The 26,904-nt window shown below is 34.4% G+C and overlaps 1 protein-coding gene across 3 annotated transcripts in view; it reads left to right on the forward strand.

Annotated features, from left to right (window-relative positions):
- The window catches only part of OLFM3 (olfactomedin 3), a 196,631-nt gene extending 170,974 nt beyond the window's left edge, over window positions 1–25,657 (forward strand). For all 3 annotated transcript variants that reach the window (XM_054449818.2, XM_054449829.2, XM_054449812.2), the window contains exons 4-6: window positions 3,051–3,270; window positions 22,035–22,141; window positions 23,311–25,657. In XM_054449818.2, the coding sequence (XP_054305793.1) occupies window positions 3,051–3,270; window positions 22,035–22,141; window positions 23,311–23,988 (1,005 nt within the window). In that variant the 3' untranslated portion in view covers window positions 23,989–25,657. The remainder of the gene's footprint in view (window positions 1–3,050; window positions 3,271–22,034; window positions 22,142–23,310) is intronic.
- The last annotated feature ends 1,247 nt before the right edge of the window (window positions 25,658–26,904 follow it).

The raw sequence follows: 26,904 nt of genomic DNA on the forward strand, positions 1-26,904 counted from the left end.
TATTAACTGTATAATCCTCGCAACAATCTTGTAACTGAGGCACTATTCTCATTTCCATTTTAAAGATAAGGAAACTGGTGCACAAAGAGTGTATTGGTCTATTCTCACACTGCTATAAAGATCTGTGCTGAGACTGTGTAATGTGTGAAAGAAAGAGGTTTAATTGACTTACAGTTCTGCATGGCTAGGGAGGCCTCAGGAAACTTACAATCATGGTGGAAGGGGAAGTAGTCACCTTCTTCACAAGGCAGGAGGAAAGATAGAGAGAGAGAGAAAGAGAGAGAGAGAGAGCATGAATGCAGAAGTACCACACTTTAAAACCATCAGCTCTCATGAGAACTCACTCAGTATCAGAACAGCATGGGGGAAATCACCCCCATGATACAATCACCTTTCACCTGGTCCCTCCCAGAAATATGGGAATTACAATTTGGAATAAGATTTAGGTGGGGACACAGAACCAAACCATATCAAAGAGGTTGAGTAATTTATCCAGAGTCATATATCTAATACGCATGAGAACCAAGATTCAAATTCACAAAGTCCAATTCCAGACTTATACCTTCTAATACTAATGCTGCATTGCTTCTCCAAGTAGACTTTAGGTCTCTGAATTACAAATAATAATAATTAGGTGCTCAACATATATTTGTGGAGTTTATTTATTTCTTGAGTCCTACCACGAGTTGGATTTTGTTCTAGGTGCTAGTACTATACTTGAAAAGAGGAAATGGAACGTTCCAAAGTAAATTCAATATTGAAGAATACTTTTAAAAAAATCTTCCTACCCTGTTTCTACTAAAAATACAAAAAATTAGCTGCGTGTGGTGGCAGGCACTTGTAGTCCCAGCCACTCAAGAGGCTGAGGCAGAAGAATGGCATGAACCCAGGAGGTGGAGCTTGCAGTGAGCCAAGATCGCGCCACTGACTGCACTCCAGCCTGGGCGACAGAGCGAGACACCATCTCAAAAAAAAAAAAAAAAAAAATCTTCCTCTGTTACACAATTTCCATCTTATCAAGAATGTTAAGTAGGTTTTGTCTTCTACACTTTTTCAGATAGAAAGCTTATGCCAACTACTGTACTTGAGATTGTCATTCTTATATGAAGAGATTGATGTTGGCTCTACTCTAGCTAAGAACTTGGATGTAAAAGCAACATAGTAGAAAGTGAGATTCTAGAAGAGATTAGCAAACACAGGTCTATACTATTCTACTGTAATCTTTTAAGTATTTGATATGAGCATTGGGTGGACTTTCCAATGCTCTCATATAAGTTTTCAGAGTTTCACAATTGATTGCCAATAATCAGATTGTGAATTGTTGAAAAGATTAAAAAAATATAAATACCTAGTTTTGAATTGAGGGAGAAGAAAAGCTACCAACATTTTAACATTGACTTGCTCTCTTTTAAATATGCCCATAGTAGAATGTAAAACCTTTGATTGTAGCAGTTGTTATAATGCAGAAAATGATACCCACAGAAATATTTTCATTAAAATCCTAATTAAACAATTGTGTCTTCCTTTAGGGATACCACAAGATACTTTAATAAGTCTATTTCCAAATGAGCTGACAAAATGAGCAAAGCACTGCAATTCTGCCTTTGACTGTGATATTTATGAGTCTTTCTCATTATTAAGTCTCTCCTTAGCCTCCCACTCAATATGTACATGTGAACAAACTCAAAGATTCTAAACTTACAGAGCAAGTGGAAATTTCCCCACAAGAAACTCTAGCCCATAAATCAGGGCAGCAATGGGAGCTCCTGCTATTTTAATGCATTTATAGTAATAACATCTCCTGAATGTAATTTAAAAATGCAATTTTCAGCTCCTTAAATCAGTTAGTGTACAGTATGATTTCTGACAGTATCTATGTATTATTCTCAAATCATCAGAGGGACAGCTCTTTCCACAAATGAGATTATTTCCAATAAATTCACAATTGAATCAAACTCCTGAAATAAATAAATATTTATTTATTTTCACTACTATTTTCACCACTATGAAGTTAGAGAGAAAGAAGTAAAGGTGACATGTCTAGAAACCCAAGGTGAAACTGTAGGCATGCTTCCGTCCTGTTACGGCTAGGGGTGAGGGATACTGCTTTACAACATACACTGTGTGTGTGTGTGTGTGTGTGTGTGTGTGTGTTTGTGTGTGTGTTTGATGAAAGTCAATGCTTCAGTTTCAAACAACTCTGTGTAACTTGCTCATCTGTTACATAAACTACACACCTTGGTTTCTTAAAGAGTTAATTCACCACATGGGCAAGCAATTCTGCCATACATAATGACCTTTAAATTATCTATGGTAAGATAAATGGAGTCGAAGTACAGGTAATAATTCAAAATAGTAAACAGTAACATACATTTCTTTGAGCCTTGGGAAGCTTCACCTGATTTATAACACTTACTGAACTTACCCTCATAATGAAGTTGTGCTAAAATTGATATTTAAAAGATCAAGTAATACCTGAGCACAAAGGAAAAACATAGTTGGTAGATGGCCATGATGGAAAAATTCTAAGTGTCAGAGAAAAGCTGATCCAGAGTCCACAATTTTCTGTATGTGCCCCATAACATGGACACTTAGTAGGTGGATGATTAGACTCAACTGAATAATCATAGGGTATTTGACCTATTTTCAATCACTTTATTCAAACTTAATTCATAATTAGAAGATGGATTCTGCTTATGTTTCCTAACTAGATAATACATTGTTCACTATATAAAATGTTACCAGAAAATGGAATAGTATATAGCCCTAGTTTCTATCATAGGAAGTTTTCCTAATTATGATAAGGATACATTTGTTATAGAAAAGTAAGCATAAAGAAAGGTTCTCGTATGGAAAAGCTGAAATAAATGGACTTACTAGTAATAATCACATGACCACTTAAATTTTCACAAAATACCTAATTTCAACCAAAAATCAGTAAGAAATGTTGAAGCTGTTTTAATAATTTCCATTAAGTATCATAATAAAAAGAACAGAGCAGCATGATCTGTTTTAAATGACTCTCAGGAACAATAGTCTGCTTTTCACAGGAGCTGAAAGAGAAAATGGATGAGCTCCTGCCTTTGATCCCCGTGCTGGAACAGTACAAAACAGATGCTAAGTTAATCACCCAGTTCAAGGAGGAAATACGGAATCTGTCGGCTGTCCTCACTGGAATTCAGGAGGAAATTGGTGCCTATGACTACGAGGAACTACACCAAAGAGTGCTGAGCTTGGAAACAAGACTTCGTGACTGCATGAAAAAGCTAAGTGAGTATGACAATTTAATTTGTCTAAGTTACATTTTTATATAGTTTCAAAGAAAATTGTATTCTTACGTTTTATAAAGAGTCATAAAATATCTAATTGTAAAGAAATCAGAGCCCATTTTCTAAGTGTAAAGTGTCCCCTAATGACTTAAGCGTGTCTGGGTACTCTGTGCTAGACTAATGTTTTCTTGATTTTTAGAGCACTGTGTTACCATTTGGTGGCTTCAAATAAGTAGTCTGGCAAATACAGTGAACTCTATGGACTACACTAGTGGATACACATTTTATTTTCTAATACGTGATATCAGTCATTGCTTGGCTAGAGGTAAAAGAAACATTTTTTTTTTCTTTTGGTTAGTGGGGAAATTTAGAGACTAGGGAAAGGGAAGTTACCCTGGGACCAAATGTCAAACAGCAATTATTAAAGCAAATGGAAATAATTCCTCCAATTTACAGAATTGCCATCAACTGCTCTGATCTACTCAAGAAATGAAAAGGTGGCAACTACTTGAATAGGTACTCACCACTGTGTAAAGAGTCAAGCATGTGACATGCATGGGTCATGGACTCTAGTTCTTACCTCCTAAAATGTGTGGTCCAATCTGGTCTGAGTTACAAACTCTTTCATGATATCCACGAGCTAATTATTTAACTGAAGTCAGCACGGGACTAGTCTGCAACTTGAATGTAAAATAAATAAGTGGCCATGAATTGAATAAGGAGGAGTTACAAGTTAATTTAGGATCAGTATTTTAGTTGTTGACATGATGTGACATGACAGGGAGGGCAAGTCAATACCCATAGAAAGTGTTCTCTCAAGACAAATAAATCCTTTTGTGGATCAGGAAAATTGGGAAGAGAAGTAAAGCACACACACGCAAAAAAAAAAAAAGATTAATTTCTAGTAAAGAAAACTTCAGTGAATAAACGTAAACATTTAAAATAAAATTTCAGTGGCTTACAAGAACATTGTAAAGACTCTTTTACAAATATGCTTCAAGTGATAAAAAGAAATCCAAAATGCAAAATGTTGCATTCAGTTATCACAGCCTCAGAATAGTGTGGGAAATTGCTACATCGGAGGCTCCACTGTCATCATACCAGAATTTCTAAGAGAATCCAACAAAATGAATCAGGAGGAAATAAGGTAAACCTGAAGGCCTAAACACATGTTCAAGAATCCTCAGCTCTTTATTCCTCCTCAAACACAGTCTACATTTTTTCATTTACAGTTGGTCTTCTAACAATCAACTATGTATAATAGATTCTGTGACTCCAGTTTTCATTCCTCTCTAACTCATTGTACACATTATTGCCAAAGGGATTCTCTGAAGTATAAATCTGATATTATTTTGCTCTGCTTAAAATCTCCTATGGATTCTTTATGTCTAGGATACAGTCCATGGCTTATGTGACCCTTCATGTGTGGCCCCTTCTGCTTCTCCAGGCTTAGCTTTTGCCACTTCTCTCCTCACACACTAAGTCCCAGTCATGTGTGCCTTACACTGTCTTACCATGGAGTTGTTATAAGATGCTGTTTGTTCCTGCTCCTGAAACACTCCTTCCCCTATGTACCCTGCCTCCATCAACACACTTTCACCTGCCACATGTGATAAACTATTCATTTGTCAGGTCTCAGTTTAAATATTGTGTCTTGCTAGAATCATTCATTGCCCTCCCAGACTAGGCTGGTGTCCTCGCTAGGCACTTCCAAACCCTGATATTTCACTAATGACTGGACTTCCCTTGTTTCATTATCATTGCATGTGTAGCACAACGTGTCTTGCTAGACTTTTTTTTCCAAGGACAAGAACAATGTCTATCACGTTCACTCTACATGTTGTATCTTCCAATGCCTAGAAAACTACCTGGCAAAGAAAAGTCACTCAATAAATATCTGGTGAATAAATGCACTCTATAAGGAGTCATAGGAACAATTTCTACACTTTTCAACCATATTACCTATTTCAAGTAGCAGAGAATGATCTGTTTTACTCATAACAAGAAATGCATCTTTTTAGCCACATCCTATTTGAGTCAAAATGGCAGGGCATGATAAAACTAAGCAAGGGAAAAGTTATTTATTTAACATAGCACTTAAATAATTCTTTTACATGCTCTGCTTTTATAATTCGAGTTGTGGAGTTTATGGTTAATATACAATAGGTAAACATTACTTACATAAGGAAATTCTGCTGTTATATTTGATTCTTTTTATATTAAGAAATATCTTTAGTTTAATGCCAATATTAGTGACAGGGCTTGCCAGATGGTGTCTCCACAAAATAAGATTTGAAGTAAATCTCAAATGGAGAATTACCCAGTGTCCTCAATAATATGAAGTTTACAAAGAAATATCCAGATGCATTTTCTATTAGCTCATAAAATATCTGGTTAAAGATTTTCTGCAAGTGACAATCTGTAGGATTTGTCTGTGTAGGGCTTTGACTTGCTTTTGAGAAGGAGGTCCATTTGTTATAGAGAAACCATTCCAGACCCTGAGAATCAATTCACTCTTCCTAGCATGTCACAATAAACCCAAGCACATAGGCATTGCATGTAGTGAGCCGAAATCTGCTAAGTACAAATGCACTCTACTGAAGCAAGGACAGGAAATAGGATGATTCTAGTTAGTAACCCCCCTGAAACCTAACATATGTCAGTTATGTTTTTGAATGAACAACACAAAAAACAACTTCTGGGATTTGCTCAATTTTATAAATGAGCTTTCCTTCTACAGGTATTCTGTCTGGTTTACCTAGATGGAAATAATTTGTACTGCAGTTGGATAGTTCTATGTTCTCCTCAGCTCTATTTTAACCCCATTTGTTTGTTTTTCTAACCCACATGTAACCCCCCAAATATAGCCTCTTCCGATATTTTGGACAAAGAGGGTTAATCTAAGTAGGCACGCATTCATCCTTTTTATTCTTCCTATTGAACTTTGCATAATATTTCTATAGCGTCCTTATGCTTAGGACTTGATCCTTAATATCTGTAACATCACGGATCTTTTTAATTAATTTTATCCAGTGGACCACAATGTTAGAAAGAATTTGATTGTTAACTAAACTGCATTAGTTAATCAATATTTATTTTTATTTTAGCTAATCTAAAACAAAACTTGGCAACTAATATAATACAAATATCAAATAGCAATAAAATCGGTATTCAACCTTCTTATTTAATGAGATGGTTGCTATATAAGTTAATTGAGATGACTTTATAAAATACTGAAAATAGTTTCCACATTTCATAAATGCTTTCGTAGATTATTAGCAGCCTTCAGTTTCTTATTTACTTAGTAGAGGGGCCATTGCCATAAACAATGAATGTAACTCTTTCATGCTTTTTATCTCAATAACTGGGTAGTTTTTACTATCCCACCATGTTTAGGTCAATTAACCACTTATTGAGCATCTCCTGAGAAAGAGGATATTTTATCAGCTGGACCACAACCCTTAATTACAATGTAGAAAACGTCCAGGCAGAGCCATACAGTCGTTATACAGTGAAGTATAAAGCCACATGGTTACTGAAAAAATAAATAAATGAAACTTCATATTTTTATTTTTAAAAGAGCCACTCTATTTGAAAGAAGATGTGTGATAGTATATATTATATATGTTGTTATATTATATATAGTGCATAAATATATGTATGTAGATACACAATTGCAGAAGAAATCAAACATATAACTTTTAGTATAGCAGTAGGTTATAATTTGATTAACACTCAATTTAGTATTTGCATTTCCTGGCAATTAGTACAGTTTGGATCAATTCATCTCTGAGAACCCTTGAACTCCAAGGCTAATATTATCACATAAACAAATACCCAATTATCCATATATCAGAATGCATAGGCTTGGGGAAGAAAACTGATGTTAACATCAGGACCATTAACAGAAAGGGTAGAGAAAGAAAAGCATTCAGGGGTTCAATTGTTCCTAAAGGGCCTATAATCCAGTTGCTATGCTGCTCACATCTAGAGTGGGACATTGGATAATTACAGAATCAGCAATATAGTAACAAGAGCAAGAAGGCTTATTCATCAAAGACATCTTCACTCTACACAAATGCTTCTCAACCCACATGGCCAATTAGTAGAGGGTAGAAATGGATTAGAGAGAAACAATAAAATTACAACAATGATGAATGTGTTTTCCCTCACTTTTTCAGTGGATTTGCTTTTAAATAAATGTCACAGCGTACATCACATGAATTTTAAGATGCTAAAAAACAAGCTAGTCTTATTGCCTGCAAAATCTAAGTTACCCCAAAATAGTAAATAAGATCCCGAAGGAATCATAAGTCATCAGGACCACTGGGGCACCATGGGCACCATTTTGCTTATTTCTACTAGAGAATTAAAGGTTTGGAGAAATCAGGAAAATCTCGCAACAGCAATGGACCTCTGGCCTGAATGAGGTACAGTAATGTCCTTTTCTAAGTTCTTAATGTACTCCAATGAAAGACGGAATAGGATAAAGTCCCCTGTTCTTAATTGAATCATGTCACATTTCTAGATATGCAGAATGTAATTGTATGTATGTGAGAATTCGACTGAAAAAACATGATTGAAGTTTGTACACACCCCTACGAACAACAAATAGATATTTAATGTGGACTATAATAAGGCTTTCCAGCTTTCCAGTCCTCTGCCCCGACTCCCTCATGTTAGTGCTGTTTTAGGGCAATGGTTTGGTGCCATCTAGTGAAGCATTAGATTCTATTACACAGCTTTGGGACTTCATGTTTAACAGAAGGAAGATTAGAAACTTAAGGTCACAAGTAGAGACTTGAGTTACTGTCTTTACCACTTATGCCAAATTAGTTTTTAAACGAGAACCAAAGTATCTATGGGCTAATACTTTAACAATTATTTATTGACTCTCTAATGTGTGCTCGCACTTTGCTAGGTATTTGTGGATGCAAGGATGGGAAGGAGACCATCTCCCTCTTCCTGTCAAGGTTATATTTTAGTGGGGACAACTGACACATAAGTCAATAACTACGGCAATATTGGATGCCTACTGCTTGACAAGCACTAGGCCAGCTGCTTTGCATGTGCTATTTCCAATCTATGCAAGAACTCTGGGTTAGGCATTAGTATCAACAACTTCACTAAAACAGATACTCAGAAAGTTTAAATTAACTGCCAAAGATTCATGTTAGAGGCAATCACTTTACATGGAAGTCCTTCTGAGTTCAAAGACTGAGATTTCTTTCCCCATACATAATGTCTTTTGTGGGGTACAAAATAATAAGGACCCCCCCAGATACCTCAATAACTTTAATTTAATGAATAGAACCACCATCCACCCAATTGTTGTAGGAAAAAAAAGAGGCTAGATTCATTCTTAATTCTTCTCTGAACTTCACACCACCATGCAATCGCCACATCTTTTATCTCCCCCTCACCAATTTCTCAAAACCACCTCTTCTGCATCCTCACTTCCACCAGCCTAATTCAGAGTGTCATTTGTGATTTTTCAACTGAATTACTCAAATGGCCTCCTGATCATTTGTTTTGGCTCTCCATCACTAAAAAATATTTAGTGTGATCTTTCCCCAATACAAATCTTGTTATATTGCACCTGTATTCAAGTGGTTTACCTTTAAAATGGAATCCAAACACCTTTGCATGCTTTGTCTTCATGAAATGGGCTCTGCCCGATTCTCCAGGCCTTGAGTTCTCAGGTTCTCATGATGCACTCACTCTAAGCTTTAACCATTCTAATCTTCCAGTTTCTCAATTGTGCATGCTTTCTTTACCTTCTTGACATTGAACTTGCTCTCCCTTGTCATGGGACACTCTTCCTTCCCACCTTAACTATTCCATGATTTTTCCTTAATGTGGTTGGATTCCCCTGGCATGGTCTCCCACAACCACCTCCCGTACTCTCCCATGACACTTAGTACAGTAACATATTTTACAGAAAATGCCCATTTGTTTTTCTGTTTTAAATCTTTACACCCTTATAGATAAATTCTCCCTGCACTGAGAGATCAGAATCAATGTCTTGTTCTAGTTGAATTTCTGGAGACCATCGCAATATACCTGAAACGCAGTGGACAAAAATTAGTGTCTGCAGAATGTTCAAGAGCAAATTTGATTTGTAAAATCAAAAGCTTTAAGTTGCTTTCAAGAAATGAATCAATGTGTGTCAAATATAAAACACATCAATATCTTTTACAAAGCCAAAAAGCTTTTGGGGGGAAAGGAAAATAAAAGCACAGCCTTTTTTCATGTTTGTTGTCATTGCCAACTGTTCTGTCTTCAATGGCAATGCAGTATTTCATTCCAAAACATCTGATACTTTGCTTTATTAGCATTTAAAGCAAGAGACACTAAAGATCTCAGTGAAAGCAGGAATTAACAAAAAAGTCAAGCTGTGTGCCTGAGGTAGAGATGAGTGAGGTTTGACTCAGAAATGCAATAGAGGAAATTTATAAGAATATTCCTTTAAATTAAATTGAATCTTCAAATAAGTCATTTACCAAAAACAGTCTTGCTCTTCCCAAAATTCTAGGTTGTAAAATAGAATGGCAATGTCTCCATTGTCTATGCATTTTATTCTTTCTTCTGGAACTCTGGAACCTTAGTTATATTTTAGCCATATTTTTGGTAATTGGTAAATTTTATCATATATTTATTTATCATTAATCGTCCTCTTATCTCCTACATTTTTCTAGATTACAACTAGGTTATGAGCCTCTTAATAATATAAAACCTGTATTTCCAAAGTCAAGTAGGAATTGCAAAATTAGTTGGGATTTCATAACACAAGTTGTCATTCAGTTTGAATGCCGAACAGGCTTCTCCTTAAAGATATGTTCATAATTAGGCTTAATCCCAGAAAAGGTAAAAGGAAGAGTCAAGGGAGTTTCAAAAATAATTAAAAAGGTGAAACTGTGTTAACTTTGAAAAATGTTGGTTATTTAAAATGTTCATATTATTCTTGATCCCATTAGCCAGATAACCATTAGAAACTCTTTCCGGTGCTCTATCCAATACAACATTTTAGATATCCATTGTTATCCCTACCTTTCCCTCACAAATATAACTCATAAGGCTAGACATGCAAATAAAAGTTTAATATAAATTTATTTTACTACCAAATGTATGGTACAGACAAACTTATTTTAAGTACCTAAATAGGTAGACTTTAAAGATCAAATCAGAAGTATTTCTTAATGAATGAGTTCTCTAATGGCCTTAAGTAAAAAGAAATAACATTCTGTCCATAAACATATTCAGTAATCCATTTAATTTGTTTATAAGGGCATGACCTTAGGATTCAAATCCAGAAGCTATTAGTGCAGGATATTACAGAGTACAATTATATAAGAAATAATTATATATATAAACAAATAAACAAGAGAGAGGACAGATGGTTTTGACACTTCGTTAGTCCAAACAACTGATCTTCCTGCTGAATCCCAAATGATATCTTTTCCTGAGCTACTGATTGATAAATATGGATTGTAACTGATTATAAGAAATTTAAAGTCCAAAAGTCGTGATAGAAATAAAATGGTCAGTTTCTTCAATTATTACATTTGGTAAGATGTATATTTCAGTACATTTTCTGAATATACGCAATGTGCACATACAATATTTTATAAATGCTAATGTTTTCATATCTTACTGCAGACAGAAGAGCACAGCAGGAGAAAATCAATGAAGCAAGACTCCTAACTTCCTTCTTTGCCATCCACCTTTGCAGGAACATTTGTCTTCCAGGCATTTGGGAAAATTATCCTCTCTGTCTGGCTCCCTTTGTCCTCATAAAAAGTGAGAGTAAAGTGAGAAAGATAATGATTTATTTGACCAAAAGCTAGTGTGAGGAAGCTGAGAAGTAAAAAATGACTCTTATTGTTTATTTTATTTTACCACATTTTACAGTATCTGTGCTCCATTAGAATCTGGAGATACCTATGTTACTTAACACTAAGGTACACAAAATTATAAACAAAGACGCTGCCAGTTTTATACATTCCTGTAACTTTAATTTTGCTAATTTCATTTGGCAAGATGAATCCTAGCTTAGGAAATCAATAACCATTTGTAAGGGAAGCATCTACTGAGAAGAAATCAACATCGAGAGCTCTGTCAGCTTTTTGCTTCCTGAGAATAAGGGTAGATGATGGTGATCATAAACATAACGCTGGTGGTGTCTATTTGACCACAACCACAAATACCACCTTCTCTCCATCAGCATATACATGCTGTTGATCCACTATCTATTCAATGTTTCCTTAGTTAAAATGAAAAAATGTCAAGCTTCAGAATTTTCATTTTATAGATGAGGAAATTCCACTCCAGAGAATAAGGCATTGTCCAACTTCATACGATGATTGAATGCTGTGGCCTAGATTTGAAACCAGGCTTCCTAACTCATGCCTCAGTGTTCAAACCTGGATGGAATATACCACTCTAAGAACATTTCCTGTGAAATTGTTGGGAGTAAAAACAGACAGACACTCACACACAAAAATTATAAAAGGAAAGATAGGCACATGATTACTCATGGTTACTAAACAGATTAAACTACCATCTGCTCATGGGCTTCATTTATTTAATTATTGTCTTTCACAACATCAGCGTATTGCTCTCTACTAGATTATTTTTATAAACAAACCTTTCTTAACCATCATCAGCACAACAATAAAAATTTCCTGTAATCTCCAATTTTCCTACCCCTATCTCCCTGCTTCTTTTCCCTTGAAAGAATCTTTTATAGCTGCTGCTTTGGTTTACGTTCTTTTCAAACCAACTTCGATTCATTTTCTGGGATCACCACACTTTATCTGAGTTTTATAATCAGCAGTGACTCTTGCTGCCAAATTTTATGGTTATTTCTTTGATCTTATGTTGCTAGACATCTTAGTGGTGTTTGTCACAGGTCAGTACTGCATCCTTCTTAAAAAACTTTCTTCTTTTGGATTTCTTAATATCACGTTATTTTTTCTATTCCACTTATAGCTTATTCTTGGGCTTCTTTGATGAGTCTTATAAATATTGTGATTTACAGAGTTCTGTGCTAGATACCTTTCTCTTTTCTGTGTGTGCCTTCCCTCTGAGACAATATGTAGCCCCTGGCTTTCACTGTCATCATTATGCTAAAAACCATCAAAACTGTTTGGTCAAAACTCAAAGGAGTATCTGTTCCCTAGATTTATATGCTGTTTCCACTGATATGTGTAATAGTCACGAACAACTTAGAATTGTCCCTGTTGGATTCTTTATTTTTGCTCCCAAACCCATTCCTCCCTCAGTCATTTCATCTGAGTAAATGACACTACAATCTGCCTAGCTGGACAAGCCAAAAGTCTAGATGTTATCCTTGATTATTTTTTTGAGTTTTTAAATTCCCTTTCCTCACATCTAATCCAAAGCCTAGTCCTATCCACTTTATTCTAAAAACATATCCCAAGTCCATCTACTTTTCTCCATCCCCACAACTGCTTCCATCATCTTTCACCTAAATCAGCCTGATAACCTTTTTTTTTTTTTTTTTTTTGAGACAGAGTCTTGCTTTGTCACCCAGGCTGGAGTGCAGTGGTACAATCTCGGCTCACTGCAAGTTCCACCCCCGGGTTCATGCCATTGTCCTGCCTCAGCTTCCCGAGTAGCTGGGACTACAGGTGCCCGCCACTACGCCCGGCTAATTTTTTTGTATTTTTAATAGAAACAGAGTTTCACTGTGTTAGCTAGGATGGTCTCAATCTCCTGACCTTGTGATCCGCCCACCTCGGCCTCCCGAAACTGATAACCTTTTAATGAGACTATCTGTTTACACCCTATCCACTCTACAATTAATATTCTATACAGTAGCTAGAGAGATCTTTCTAAGGTGCAGCTTACATTCTGTCACTCCCCTACCCCTTTAAAATAATCCAATGACTTTCGATCATTCATAGAATAAAATCCAAATCTTGTCTTCACAAAGTTTACAAACTTAATATGGACTACTGGACTACTCATCTCTCCAATCTCATCTTCTTCTGTTCCAAGTGTATTCTAAACACATTGATCTTCTTTCTGTTTGTTCCTCTTAATTCACCAAGCATATTAAGGCCTTTGCAATAACAATAATAATAGCTATTATTTCTTAAGTACTTAACTATGTACCAAGCACTATTTTAAACACGTAGCCCGTATTTTTTATTTAATCTTCTTAATAACACTTTGATATAGATATTATTTCTATTGTTACCCATGAAACACTGAGAGGTTAGAAAATTGTTCAAGGTCTCCAGCGAATAAGGGATAAAATCAGGATTCAAATCCAGGCCGACTCTTTAACCCATGTCCCCAACCACTTTAAGATGCTGCCTTCCCCTAGCTATTCTCTAAATGGCTAAATCCACTAAACAGCTGCTCCAGTAAATAAACTAAATGCCTAAATGTCCTTCTCTTGTCAATAAAATGTCAAATTAAATGTCACACACTGAGAGGTCTTCCTTATCCTCCCAATATCAAGTAGCTCCCCAGTCACTCTTTATAAAATTGCCCTACTTAAATCTTGGCATTAAATTTATTTCTGTATGATATGTTTAGTTTGTTTATTTGTTTTTTAATTTATTCTTTCTCTCTTCTCACCAAAATGTAAGCTTCACCAGAACAGAAGTGTCATGCTTTCTCATTATTGTTAACTCTAGTATCTGGAACAGTGCTTTCTGCTAAAAAAAAAAAAAACCTTAGCTGGATGAATGAATAAATAAATGAATGAAGCACATAGGTCACATACAAAAGCTATTCTTTTAACCACCTAAAAGTTTGCTTTCTACGGTAAGATTGACTAGAGTAAGAATCAATTTTCCCCACAAAACCAGGTAAAAATAAGAGTCAACTAGCCAAAAGACCACTTTACATGGTCACCAAATATGGAGAAACTTTATGCAAAGCACTTTGTCCCCTACTCAGTGAAAAGTAAAGGACATTTTCATACATAATTATCGTATACCTACTTTGGGTTTTAAGCAAGTATATCGCTTTGGAGTATAACATTTTTAATGTATTCACTATTTCAGAATAAGAAACCGAAGATGCAGTTATTATTTTTAAATTGCTAATGCCTTGGCACATTAACTCTTCATTTAAAGTATGTTTCTTAGATTAACACTACAAATATTAGTTTACCCAAAGAATTTGACTCCAGGAATAAAAGTTGTGATGGACTGAGGTCAAATAAAGAGTAATACCAGGAAGACAAAGCCTGCAATTGGGCATTTTGAGTCACTGGGCAGAGAGAAGATAGCTAATGGATGATAGACATGAAGCAACATGACAGAAGGAAGATTACACAGAGGAGAATCAAATAATGCAAAACACTAAATTCATAAGTGTTCATAAGACCTTCCCTGGCCAACACTAGATATATATTGATTTCCTGATTATAGGGATAAGTTTCCATCATACAGACAGAACGTGTCTGTATCTTTAAGATACGTGTGAAGGAACAAATCAGTGAGATATGGTGAAATATAACTATATTTGATTTTTTTACTAGACACACATATTCATTTTTTATAAACACTAAACATGGAACAGTATAGTTCAATTTGCTTGTTTCTATGTTGACAGCTTATGAGTATGTTTTGTGGAAGAAGAGTAGAGGCAAATATGGCTAAACATAAGATATATTTCAGGTTATCTAAGAAGACTGTCTTAATGGAATGCTGTTATGGTACAGTACTCATGACTGAATTTCAATAATTTTTATTTAATATTGACAAATATTTAGTGCACTCATTGCTGTGTCCTTTTCTTCTCAATACAGATTTGGTCCGATATAACTTCTTTCTTTAAATTTCCTTTCCAGTTGATTTAAAAAACAGAAAAGAAGAAAAAAGGCAACAGAAAGGAGAAGCATAAGCAATAGTATTTTGGGAAGCTATGACACGCGACTTGCCTCCCTGTTCACCTTTGTATTCTCAGCACCTAGAATAGTTCTGGTACAAAATAAGTTCACAGTAAATGGTTGTCAAATGAATAAATTAATTATTAAATCTTTAAATAGTAACTATTGTTTTTACCCTCTAACATATTTCAGAGAAATTCTTAGTGCTACAAGAAAGTAAAGTTTGCTTTGTAAGGTATGATTGACTGGAGTAAGAATCAATTTTCCTTACAAAACCAGGTACAAAATAAAAGAGTCAACTAGCCAAAAGACCACTTTACCATGGTCACCCAATGTTTAGTTTAAGAGCCAGAAGCTTTTAACCTCCGGTACAAATTGTGTCCTAAGTTTTGGCCGAAACAACCTAAGACTCAGCAGTATCCCTTTGCCATAGAGATGCAAGGCTGGATTAGATTCAAGCACCATGGAAGCCAAAGACACCCCAAGCCAGTGATGTGCTGTGGGTTGTTTGGAAATGTTGATTAGATAAGGCTCATGGTATGATTCAGAGCTCCAAGGACAGTTCTTGTTCAGGTTTCAACTAATCAACATCTGATTATGCACACCTCAACATCTGAAATATGCAGACATTTGAGACAAATACCAGAATTGTGTCCTCCTGCTTTGTATAAATCATGCTTCAGTCTGGCAATAAGGTACCTATACCATAGGAGGCAGTTTTGCTGGTAAATCAAACTTCACTTTGAAGTTTAATTTTATATATTTTTAAAATTATACTTTAAGTTCTAAGGTACATGTGCACAATGTGCAGGTTTGTTACATATGTATACCTGTGCCATGTTGGTGTGCTGCACCCATTAACTCGTCATTTACATTAGGTATATCTCCTAATACTATCCCTCCCCCCTCCCCCCACCCCATGAAAGGCCCCGGTGTGTGATGTTCCCCTTCCTGTGTCCAAGTGTTCTTATTGTTCAATTCCCACCTATGAGTGAGAACATGTGGTGTTTGGTTTTCTGTCCTTGCGATAGTTTGCTGAGAATGATGGTTTCCAGCTTCATCCATGTCCCTACAAAGGACACGAACTCCTCCTTTTTTATGGCTGCATAGTATTCCATGGTGTATATGTGCCACATTTTCTTAATCCAGTCTACCATTGATGGACATTTGGGTTGGTTCCAAGTCTTTGCTATTGTGAATAATGCCGCAATAAACATACGTGTGCATGTGTCTTTATAGCAGCATGATTTATAATCCTTTGGGTATATACCCAGTAATGAGATGGCTGGGTCAAATGGTATTTCTAGTTCTAGATCCTTGAGGAATCACCACACTGTCTTCCACAATGGTTGAACTAGTTTACAGTCCCACCAACAGTGTAAAATTTTTGTATTTCTCCACATCCCCTCCAGCAGCTGTTGTTCCTGACTTTTTAATGATTGCCATTCTAACTGGTGTGAGATGGTATCTCACTGTGGTTTTGATTTGCATTTCTCTGACGGCCAGTGATGATGAGCGTTTTTTCATGTGTCTGCTGGCTACGTAAATGTCTTCTTTTGAGAATTGTCTGTTCACATCCTTCACCCACTTTTTGATGGGGTTATTTGTTTTTTTCTTGTAAATTTGTTTGAGTTCCTTGTAGACTCTGGATATTAGCCCTTTGTCAGATGAGTAGATTGCAAAAATTTTCTCTCTTTCTGTAGGTTGTCTGTTAACTCTGGTGGTGGTTTCTTTTGCTGTGCAGAAGCTCTTTAGTTTAATTAGATCCAATTTGTCATTAGTTTGGCCATCTAAAATGTTAAGTCAAACTCCATAACTACAAAATCTATATTCACTTGGACAATAGAAAGAACTTGAAGTTGCCGTAAATTTTTACAGATTGTGTTTCCGCTTGGTAATTTCCTCTGAGTATAAAGTTTTGTGGGAATGCACATTACATTATGTTTGTTTCATATTCGAGACATTGTATTAATCTGTGTTCAGAACAAAATTGTACTCAACTGACTTCTGAGATCCTGTGTATGTATATTTTTTCAAATAATCATAAAAATCATTCACATTTTTAAAATATTTTTAAGTTTTAGACTAACATTTTCTCCTTTAACTAGTGGATCTTCAACAGGAGTATATTTTTCCAAGATTGTAATCATTTAACTACTTTGAAAATGCATATCATTCATACTTGAATCATATGGACAGTATCTTTTATTACAGCTCCTGCACATTTACTAACCACTGTAAATTTATTAGCTTTGATATATTAAGTGATATTATAATTCATAATATAAATTCTAATTTTTTAAGGTTGAAAGAATTAAAGAGCAAGAGATTGCCATGTCAATTGTAAGAGTTAAAAGTTTAAAGAACAGAGTTTCAATCTATTCCTTACAGGATAAAGGCCAAATTAAAATGCAGAATATTCACAGTTTCCATTTCTGCAAACTATTTACATCTTCCATTTTCATCTACCTCCTGGTCACAAGGAAGCATAGCATGTAAAACCTGGAAATGATTTTTCAAAAGGCAATATATAAATGTGATTTTTGCTTTATAAAATTAAAGGCTACTAAATTTTTGCAGCTATTTTAACTTTTTACATTATAACCTAAATATTGTATGCACATAGCTGGAAAAGTGTATGCTTAGAATAAAAAGCAACAGTCTCCTTCTTTAGCTCTGCTCCCCAGTTTCAGCCACATTTAGTTTAATTTTAGGGCTATTAGTGATTATGTCTGTATTTCTATTAACATGCTTTTTTTCTTCAATTATTTTGGTTTACAGTTTTAGACATTGTTTATTGACTTCTTGCTCTGAAAGATGAGGATTTAGATAACTTTGCCAACTCTGCTTTCTTTCATGTTTCCTCCTAATATGATTTCATGACTATTCAGAGTTCAACCCTATCAATTTTGTAATTTCAAGTCTTAGATTTGAATCTTCATTATTTTTCAACAACAGGAAAAATCTCTTACCTCCATATTTTAAAAATATGAAGACAGTTACACCCCCATCTTTCTTTCCATTTCCTCTCCCAGTGTTTAATTCCCTAGCAATGTGGACTTTACCTATTCTTCCATGTTGTCATGGTTGGAAACATTTTGGCTTTCCTGTAATCACAGAGCAGATGAGATGTCTAACAAGTTTTACATAATTAGTTTATGGGCTGATTCTACAAGTTAGACATGAGTGTTTACATTATTATAGCAAAGTTTATACTGTTCTTTGGGAGCTAAGTGGTGGACTCAGACACATTTCCTTCCTCTTTAAGCCCAATGTCGTATTTGTTCCATTCAATGGAGGCTATTACTAGAGTTAAATTCAAGTGAATTATTTTGTATACATCAACAATTGCCTTTGCATTACCCAGTTTTTCTAGAGGATCTCATACAGTTTATCTATGTATCAATTCCACTTATTTCTGAGACCTCCCTCTTGGAACTTTGTTTCCATTCTGGGCCGATTATTCTCAAAGCCCACTGCATAGTTGTCATTCTGGGACAGGAAGTCACTATTTTCTTGTCTGATGTCTTCCCCTGTCTTGGTGTACTCACTGCAATATATCCCCAAGTAATTTCTGAAGAAAGAGTTCATTGTAGGTAAATTTTTGGAAAGTGCACATGTCAAAAAATATCTTTATTCTGTTTTCCTCTGATTTTCTCCCTAAATATAAAGGCCCTCATCATTGTCTTCTAGCATCCAGTATTGGTGATGAGAAGCCCAATTCTGGTCTAATTCTACCTGTTTGCATGTGACAAGCTCATATTTTCTCTAAAAAGTTTCCATTTCAACTTAATCTTCTAACATTTCACAGTAGTTTTTTGGAAGTAGATCTTTTTTTCATTCATTATCATGTGTTCTTTTAATCTGAATATTTAGGTTTTGTTACTAGAGAGTTTTCCTGTATAATTTCTTTGATAATTTTCTCCCCTCTTTTTCTCTCTCCTCTCATTCTAGAAACCTTGCTCTCTGGATGTTGGCGCTTCTAGATTGATCCTAGATGCCTCCATATTTTTTCTCTTATTTTCATTTTTATCTCTTTTGCTTTATTTTGGAGATAACTCTTTTTATCTTGCAATCTATTTTTTAATATAATTATATTTTTGTTTTCTAATAGTTCTTTTGTGTTTTCCTTTTACAATACACAGTATATATTATACAAATCTCTTAGAAGCTACTAGGATCTTGTCTATTCTCTGAGTTATCTCTTCTGTGGGGAGCCCCGGTTTTTCTGAACATTTACATCAGTCATTCTTACAAACTTTTTGAAAATATCTGGCCATCCTTGGTTATACATACATTTTTAAAGTTTTGAACAATAAATATGCTTGGAAACTCTTGTTATTAAGATAGAGCTTGGCAATTCTTTCTATGGTGAGTAGGCAGGGAAACCACCAATGTCATTGTGTAGGAGGCTTTCTTCTGGCCCTCCAATGTCTGTATTAATCACCCTAGGTATACTCAGATCACCAACCCAGTTTCATTTTTTTTTTTCCTTTGCCTTCTGGAGTCCTGCATCTACAGATGAAGATGGAATCAATTGCTCTTAAGGCATGGTTTAAGCGGTGTGCCTGTTTTCAGAGTCCCATCTCACTCCTACAATTCTTTCTACTTATGTTTCTGAGTCCTTTCTTTTTTCTCTTCAAGGCAGATCATCTTCCTCCTTGGATCTCACTTGCTCTGCATAGACACAAATGCATCTTATTCCATCTTCATCTTTAATGATCACTTTTCATCAACCCTGCCTTCTGGAAATTGGTTAAAACTTCTTCACTAATGGCTCTTGTACCTTTGCTTTGCTTTTTTTCTCTTTTTTTTCCCCTCATGGTTTACTCCTTTACTATCATTTTAATGAGATCACAGAAAATGAAAGCAGATAAAATCATGTATCACTCCATCATCTTAAGTCAGAATTACTTTTCCATGCTTAGAAAAAAAAATCACATGTTTTATGATGTTTTTAGGGGAAAGAGAGACCCTTCTATTTGTTACACTCTACTTACACTTGAAATTGTTATGCTCATATCATCTGTTGATTAAAAAATGTATATAGGAAATTATTAAAAATAATATTACTTCCACTTATTCTGCATTCAGAAAATATACTCAACTAGATCCATTCAGAATATGGTTAACATTTTCTAGTTCAAACTGATACTACTTTACTCATATATTGTTTATGTGTTTGTACCAAGTAGAGCTTATATATTCTAAATAGGCTTAATGCAAGGTCTTTCAATTCTATAGATAATGTCATAAAGTCTTCTGAATTATTGGTCCAGTTTTACTGATTTGAGGAAATCATAAAGTAACCCACACTATGGATATAACGATGCCATCACATTTGATTTCTTTTACAAAAAGGGAAAAATATATTCAATTCAGGTTTTATGAAATGCTAGAGATTATTAAATTTGTAGTTATCACTGAACTAATAGTGCAAAATATAATGTTACCATTCATCATCTTCCTAGCTGCAAAGCTTAGTATTCTGCCAATTATAAATTATTCTTATAAGAAGCAAATATAGAAAAAACTGAGCCAAAATAAGCTTCAAGTTATAATTAGTTTGTCTTTGATTTGCTTTGGGTATGTGTTCTTTTCTTTCCAAACAAACAACAACCAACAGGAACTAATAGAAATTGATCAATTCTAAATAGTCAGAGGAGGAAAGAAGATATGTAGAACAAGTAGGACCCAACAGAGTTTTAAGAAAAAGAAAGAAATAGAAGAAAATAACATGATATAAATGGACAAGAAAGAAGACTTTTGTTTAGACCAAAACCCAGCATTTTATAGGCAGTCATATTGCCTTTCACAATGTGTATAATTAATAAATCACTTCTAAATTTTGCTGTTCAAAAATCTCATTAAACTATATATTGGGTGCTATGCTTACTACCTGGGTGCAATATACCCATGTAAGAAACCTGCACATTACCCCTAAAAGTTGAACTTAAAATAAATAAAAAGAAAGATAAGCATAATAAGTGGCCCAAACTAATATAATCCAGGTAAAGGGACAAAAACATTATTTTAAAATACGGTTAAAACTTTATAGTAATCTATTTTCTAAATCTCACAAAAATGTCTAGCTTTCTGTTTGGTTTTGGCTTTGGAATTTATGAAGTCCAAGCTATTTCTAACATCTTATTCACAGGTGGGCTGGGCTGATAAAGATATTACAACTTTTTTCATTAAAGTCTTTTTGTCACGTATTACATCTCTTCATTTTTCATCTACATGTGACTTCAGGGTCTGAGGGTTTGAGTTTTGGGGGTTTTGTTCTTTGTGTGTTCATATCTGCCCTATCAGACCTGTTGTCTGTATAAGGCATTTACCTTTAAAATCTCTACCTCTTTCTTATAGACTGTGATTGAATGTTTTATTCTTATAGACTGTAAAGTTATCTTTCTTGGGGGCTGCTTCTTTGCCAAACAGAATGAAAATCAATTGGTAGTGTTTTTCTGGCTGGTATAAGTTATCCATAGTCACAAAGCGTGGGGACAGGGGAAAGGAAGGAGTTTCTGGCCATCAACTAAACAGGTCTATGGGCAATTTGCTTCATTTGTCTAACTTTTTACTTAAAAGAAGCAGCCACTGAATTGGTATAATGATAATGATGTTCCTTATTTATTTCTTTCCAGATTGTACAAATCATTTCCCAATTTAAAATTTTATGTTTAAAATTTGGAGCATTGAAAAAGCAACTCCTCATGGTTCAATGTTTGGTTAAAGGCCCAGCACCCACTGTGAATAATCATTTATTCAGAAATGTGATATTAATCCCATGGATTGGCTTAGTTTTTGATCCCCTTCTTTGCTCTTAGTGTGAGTATGTGTATTGGAATCATTGGCTGTGTTCACCTAACCTGTTTGTGTTTCTCTAATTTCAGCATGTGGCAAATTGATGAAAATCACAGGCCCAGTTACAGTCAAGACATCTGGAACCCGATTTGGTGCTTGGATGACAGACCCTTTAGCATCTGAAAAAAACAACAGAGTATGTTTCTCCCACAAACACCTTTGCTTAGAATTAAGTTCTGCTTACACTTTTTCTTTTCTGGACTATTCATTTTCTTCAGGGATATTTGTTTGTACTTGAAAACTGTTACATAATTTGCAAATATTTTCTGTTTGATAATATTAACATATCTAAGAAAGAATGACAAATCTGTTTTGGTAAAATGTTCCGTCTTCTAATTCATCAGTTTCACAAATCTAATTTTTATTTATTTTAGTCATGTTTTATGCTTGAAAAGCTCTAACTTCCTGTATACTCTTTCTAAAATATGTTTAGTATGAAAACATAGCACTAAATAAGTGAAAAACTCAAGGGCAAACTTCCCTGCGTACTCTTTCTAAAATATGTTCTTTAGTATGAAAAAATAGGACTAAATAAGTGAAAAACTCAAGGGCAAAACCAATTTACTAAATAAGCCTAAATATCCCTGGAGTCTAGAAGTAATTTTAAAAGAAATAGTGCTGAAACTTCTGGGGGATATTTTCATAAGTTGACAATGCCTGTGCTATATAAATCAATATACTAGAAATTTGCCATAGCTCTATTTATGTCCTATTACAGAACTCAGTAAAAATTAAGATTCTCTAGGGTTACTTCTAAATGAGGTTAGTTATTCAGTTAGTAAAATGGTTTCTTTAAAATGTAGTTGTACTTACAGGCTAGCCCAATAAACAAGTGTTTCTAGAAGATTCTATGGTACTTATTTCAATCAAATATGAAAAACTAGACTATACATTTTTTTCAGGGCAAGAGATAGAATAAATGTAATTTGCCGAAGGTTATATTTGTTGTAGTTTTCACTGATGGCATTATTTATCAGGTGTTGTAATTTGCATTTACATATGTTTGGTTCACTCAGTGATATGCACCAAATGGTCAGGAATTTAAAAAACAAAGAAAGAAAAAGCAAAAAAGCAAATTAATGTCAAGGTAGTAAATTCAGTTATTTCTTTTCCACACAAACAGACCATAGCAATATTTTTACAAAAGCCTGAAATACATTGCAGCAGGTCAGCAGTAAGACAGTGTGGCTTCCAGAGCCTGAGAGTTATAATAATAATAAGTGCTGACTTTCACTGTCTTTCTTTTGGAATTATCAGAAAAGTACAGAATTTAGTCACTCCATTTATTTTTTTCCTTCTTCTCAGGTCTGGTACATGGACAGTTATACTAACAATAAAATTGTTCGTGAATACAAATCAATTGCAGACTTTGTCAGTGGGGCTGAATCAAGGACATACAACCTTCCTTTCAAGTGGGCAGGAACTAACCATGTTGTCTACAATGGCTCACTCTATTTTAACAAGTATCAGAGTAATATCATCATCAAATACAGCTTTGATATGGGGAGAGTGCTTGCCCAACGAAGTCTGGAGTATGCTGGTTTTCATAATGTTTACCCCTACACATGGGGTGGATTCTCTGACATCGACCTAATGGCTGATGAAATCGGGCTGTGGGCTGTGTATGCAACTAACCAGAATGCAGGCAATATTGTCATCAGCCAACTTAACCAAGATACCTTGGAGGTGATGAAGAGCTGGAGCACTGGCTACCCCAAGAGAAGTGCAGGGGAATCTTTCATGATCTGTGGGACACTGTATGTCACCAACTCCCACTTAACTGGAGCCAAGGTGTATTATTCCTATTCCACCAAAACCTCCACATATGAGTACACAGACATTCCCTTCCATAACCAATACTTTCACATATCCATGCTTGACTACAATGCAAGAGATCGAGCTCTCTATGCCTGGAACAATGGCCACCAGGTCCTGTTCAATGTCACCCTTTTCCATATCATCAAGACAGAGGATGACACATAGGCAAATGTGATATGTTTTCATTGATCTAAACAGTGTAATTTGTGATAAACTCTATAGGACCCCTTCTGTTTTTTTCTTCACTATTGTTTTCATCATTTCTCCAAAGCAAAGCATTTTTATTGTAAAGTTGGTGTTTCAAAAAAATAGCTGAGCTTGTCTAACTTACCATGTTGGAAACACATCTTAACTTCTAAATTTACAAGGCCTATCATGTCCTTGTTGTGAAAAGCACTAAAAAAAAAAGAGTTTAAGTGGCTAAAGTCATAGTTTTGCAAGAGATTAATGATCTGCCTTATGTTAGAGTCAGAGACTAATGGTGGCTTAAATGCATGAATGTCTTTTTTTTTTTAAAACTGTCATTTTTTACTGTCTTTTGCTCCATATCAGGAAATATTTTGGTAGGAATTAGAAGAACAAAAAGCACTTTTATCCCATTTATTTCTTTAAAAAATGTAAGGATTTCATTTTATTGAAAAATAATATTAATCATTTTGCTGTTAACACAACTCTCTGATGCGGTGCTGTACAGTCATTTTTAAATCTCTTGCTAACATTTTATTGGCAGTATGTATTTCTACCATTGTAACCACCATTGTGCTATTGTATCTCTTCACTTCCGTGAAAGTAATATTTTTTATAAAATACACTGAAATTTAATCTCAGTAATCGAGTCCATTTTCAAGTGTGGTCAAGAATAATCTTCTTGGCTTACCCCTTTACATAAGCATTATAAACTAAAATGAAAACCAAACCAGACACCTTACATAGAGTCTTTATTTTACCCCAAGTTTATTGGGCCACTGACATTGAATGCAACAACTGATTTCGTACAATTGAGTTACTCTGTTCACTCCACTGATGCAACCCATATAGTTTCTTGCACAAGGTGCATCATGATTCCAAATATTGGATTTGAGTTGACTCTACTCATTTATTATACACTAAAGAAATTTTGTTCTTCATAGTTAAATGTACTAGCATTTAATTTATATTTCACATACAACTTGCAATAATGAAATTCCTTATGTCAGGACCCTGAAAATAAGCACATTTGAAAACTCTTAGAAAGAAAAATTTCTGTAATGTCCTCTAGATTTAGATTATGAGCCCTGAGGAGTTATTGGCAAGATTTGTGTAAAATAAAATATGGAGAGACTTGGGAGTTGTCTTTTTGGTTTCAAAAGTGTAAATAACCAATTCAGAAAACAAAATGGAAAAACAACCCCTTGTTACCTTGATTCACTGTATGTGGAAAAATAATGTAACCAAAAGGGAAGAGCTTTAATAATACTTATGTTAATAACTCTACAAAGCTATAATCTAACTATATATCAAACATTTCATTGAGTTTGAATGTATTTTCCACATATTAAAAAAATAGTTCCCTAAGGCAGCTTTATGGAAACTAATATGGGTTGGTTTTACAATTTAAAAAGTATATTCTATAATAAATAATAAAACAAATTGTTTTAAATGTTTAGTTTCACACATATATAGTACCACGATTTTCTTTGAAAGATAAGGATGTAACGATTTAGATAAAGCATCATGTAAAGAAATCCTAATATTTAAGTGTAATTCATTTCAAATGTCACAAGTAAAGCATCATCCTCAAATATCTCACTGTCAAAATTGTGGAATTAAATAACCCAATCTTGAAACTGTCAAAGTTTAACAATGATTTCTTTTTTTGCCTACAAAAAGTTAACACGATTTAATGACTACTCTGGGTCCTTTTGCAATATTTTATTCTTTATTTGACGAGTTTACATAAGCTCTGGTTTGCTACTGGGAGTTGGAAAATTTAAGAGATTCACTTGTCATTGTACACACACCACAAAGATAACCAGTCTGTGTTCCATACATTGAGTTTCTATAGGAAAGAAAGTCACTTTAATTTTAAAAATGAATGAATTTTTAAGTAGATAGCCTCTAAATAGATATCTGGATCATCATTACTTGTTTGTTTAAAATGATGTTATATGGAACCACATACATTCAAAATTTGGCTGATCACAGCTTATTCATGAGGTATGAAATTTGCAAACCACTTTATTGTTTTCTAAGTAAGATTTTATCACCATTTCCAATTTATACTGTATGTGCTGCTAGAGCAAGCACAGATATTATTATTGTCACTAGAAGTGGGGAAACATAAATTTTAAAATGTGATAATCATTAAACATTTACAGTTTAAAAGCATTTTTCTTAATAAATTATTATCAGTTTTATGCCTGAAATAAATAAAAACTACTCTATTCACTGTTTTTTTAATCTCCAACAAATAAAATAAATCTTACGAGGGAAATAATGAGTATTTTTAAATCACGCACATAATCAAAGCATTGGAGAAATCCAAGCTCAGAAAGTCTTAATCCTAACTGAACTATGTAACTGATATTTTATGAATTAGCCAGATCATTAACAAGCTTTCATATCACTCAAATAATAATATGTTCATGGTCTGATTGTGTTTGTGTGTTATTTGTGGCGCTTGAATCACAATGCTTATAATTTGCACCTAAACTTATATCTATGAGTTCAGATAATGACAGTATTTCAGTATGTTTCCAATATGTAGAGATAAAAGAAAAAAGAACAGCAGATGTGTTATATAAATAGAATTATGATTAGTTAAGATTCATTACAAACTCAGAATCTCTGATTCGTGTCTCCATACTCATGGAGTCATTTCACCTTTGTAGTCAGTATTATTCTCTCTGATGAGATCTTATCTTCAGAAAATAATGTTAATTTCTTATTGTTTCTTCTTTTTAATAAGAAACAACAAGCTTTTATATCTTAAAATAATTACCAAATTTAGGTGTATGAATTTTTCAACCAGCAAAATTATTTTAAAAATGTAACTATATAAAATTATGCTTATGTTCATTTCAAAATAAAACCAATTATTTC

Source organism: Pongo pygmaeus, chromosome 1 (assembly GCF_028885625.2).
Source record: "Pongo pygmaeus isolate AG05252 chromosome 1, NHGRI_mPonPyg2-v2.0_pri, whole genome shotgun sequence".
In the NCBI taxonomy this organism is placed as follows: domain Eukaryota; kingdom Metazoa; phylum Chordata; class Mammalia; order Primates; family Hominidae; genus Pongo; species Pongo pygmaeus.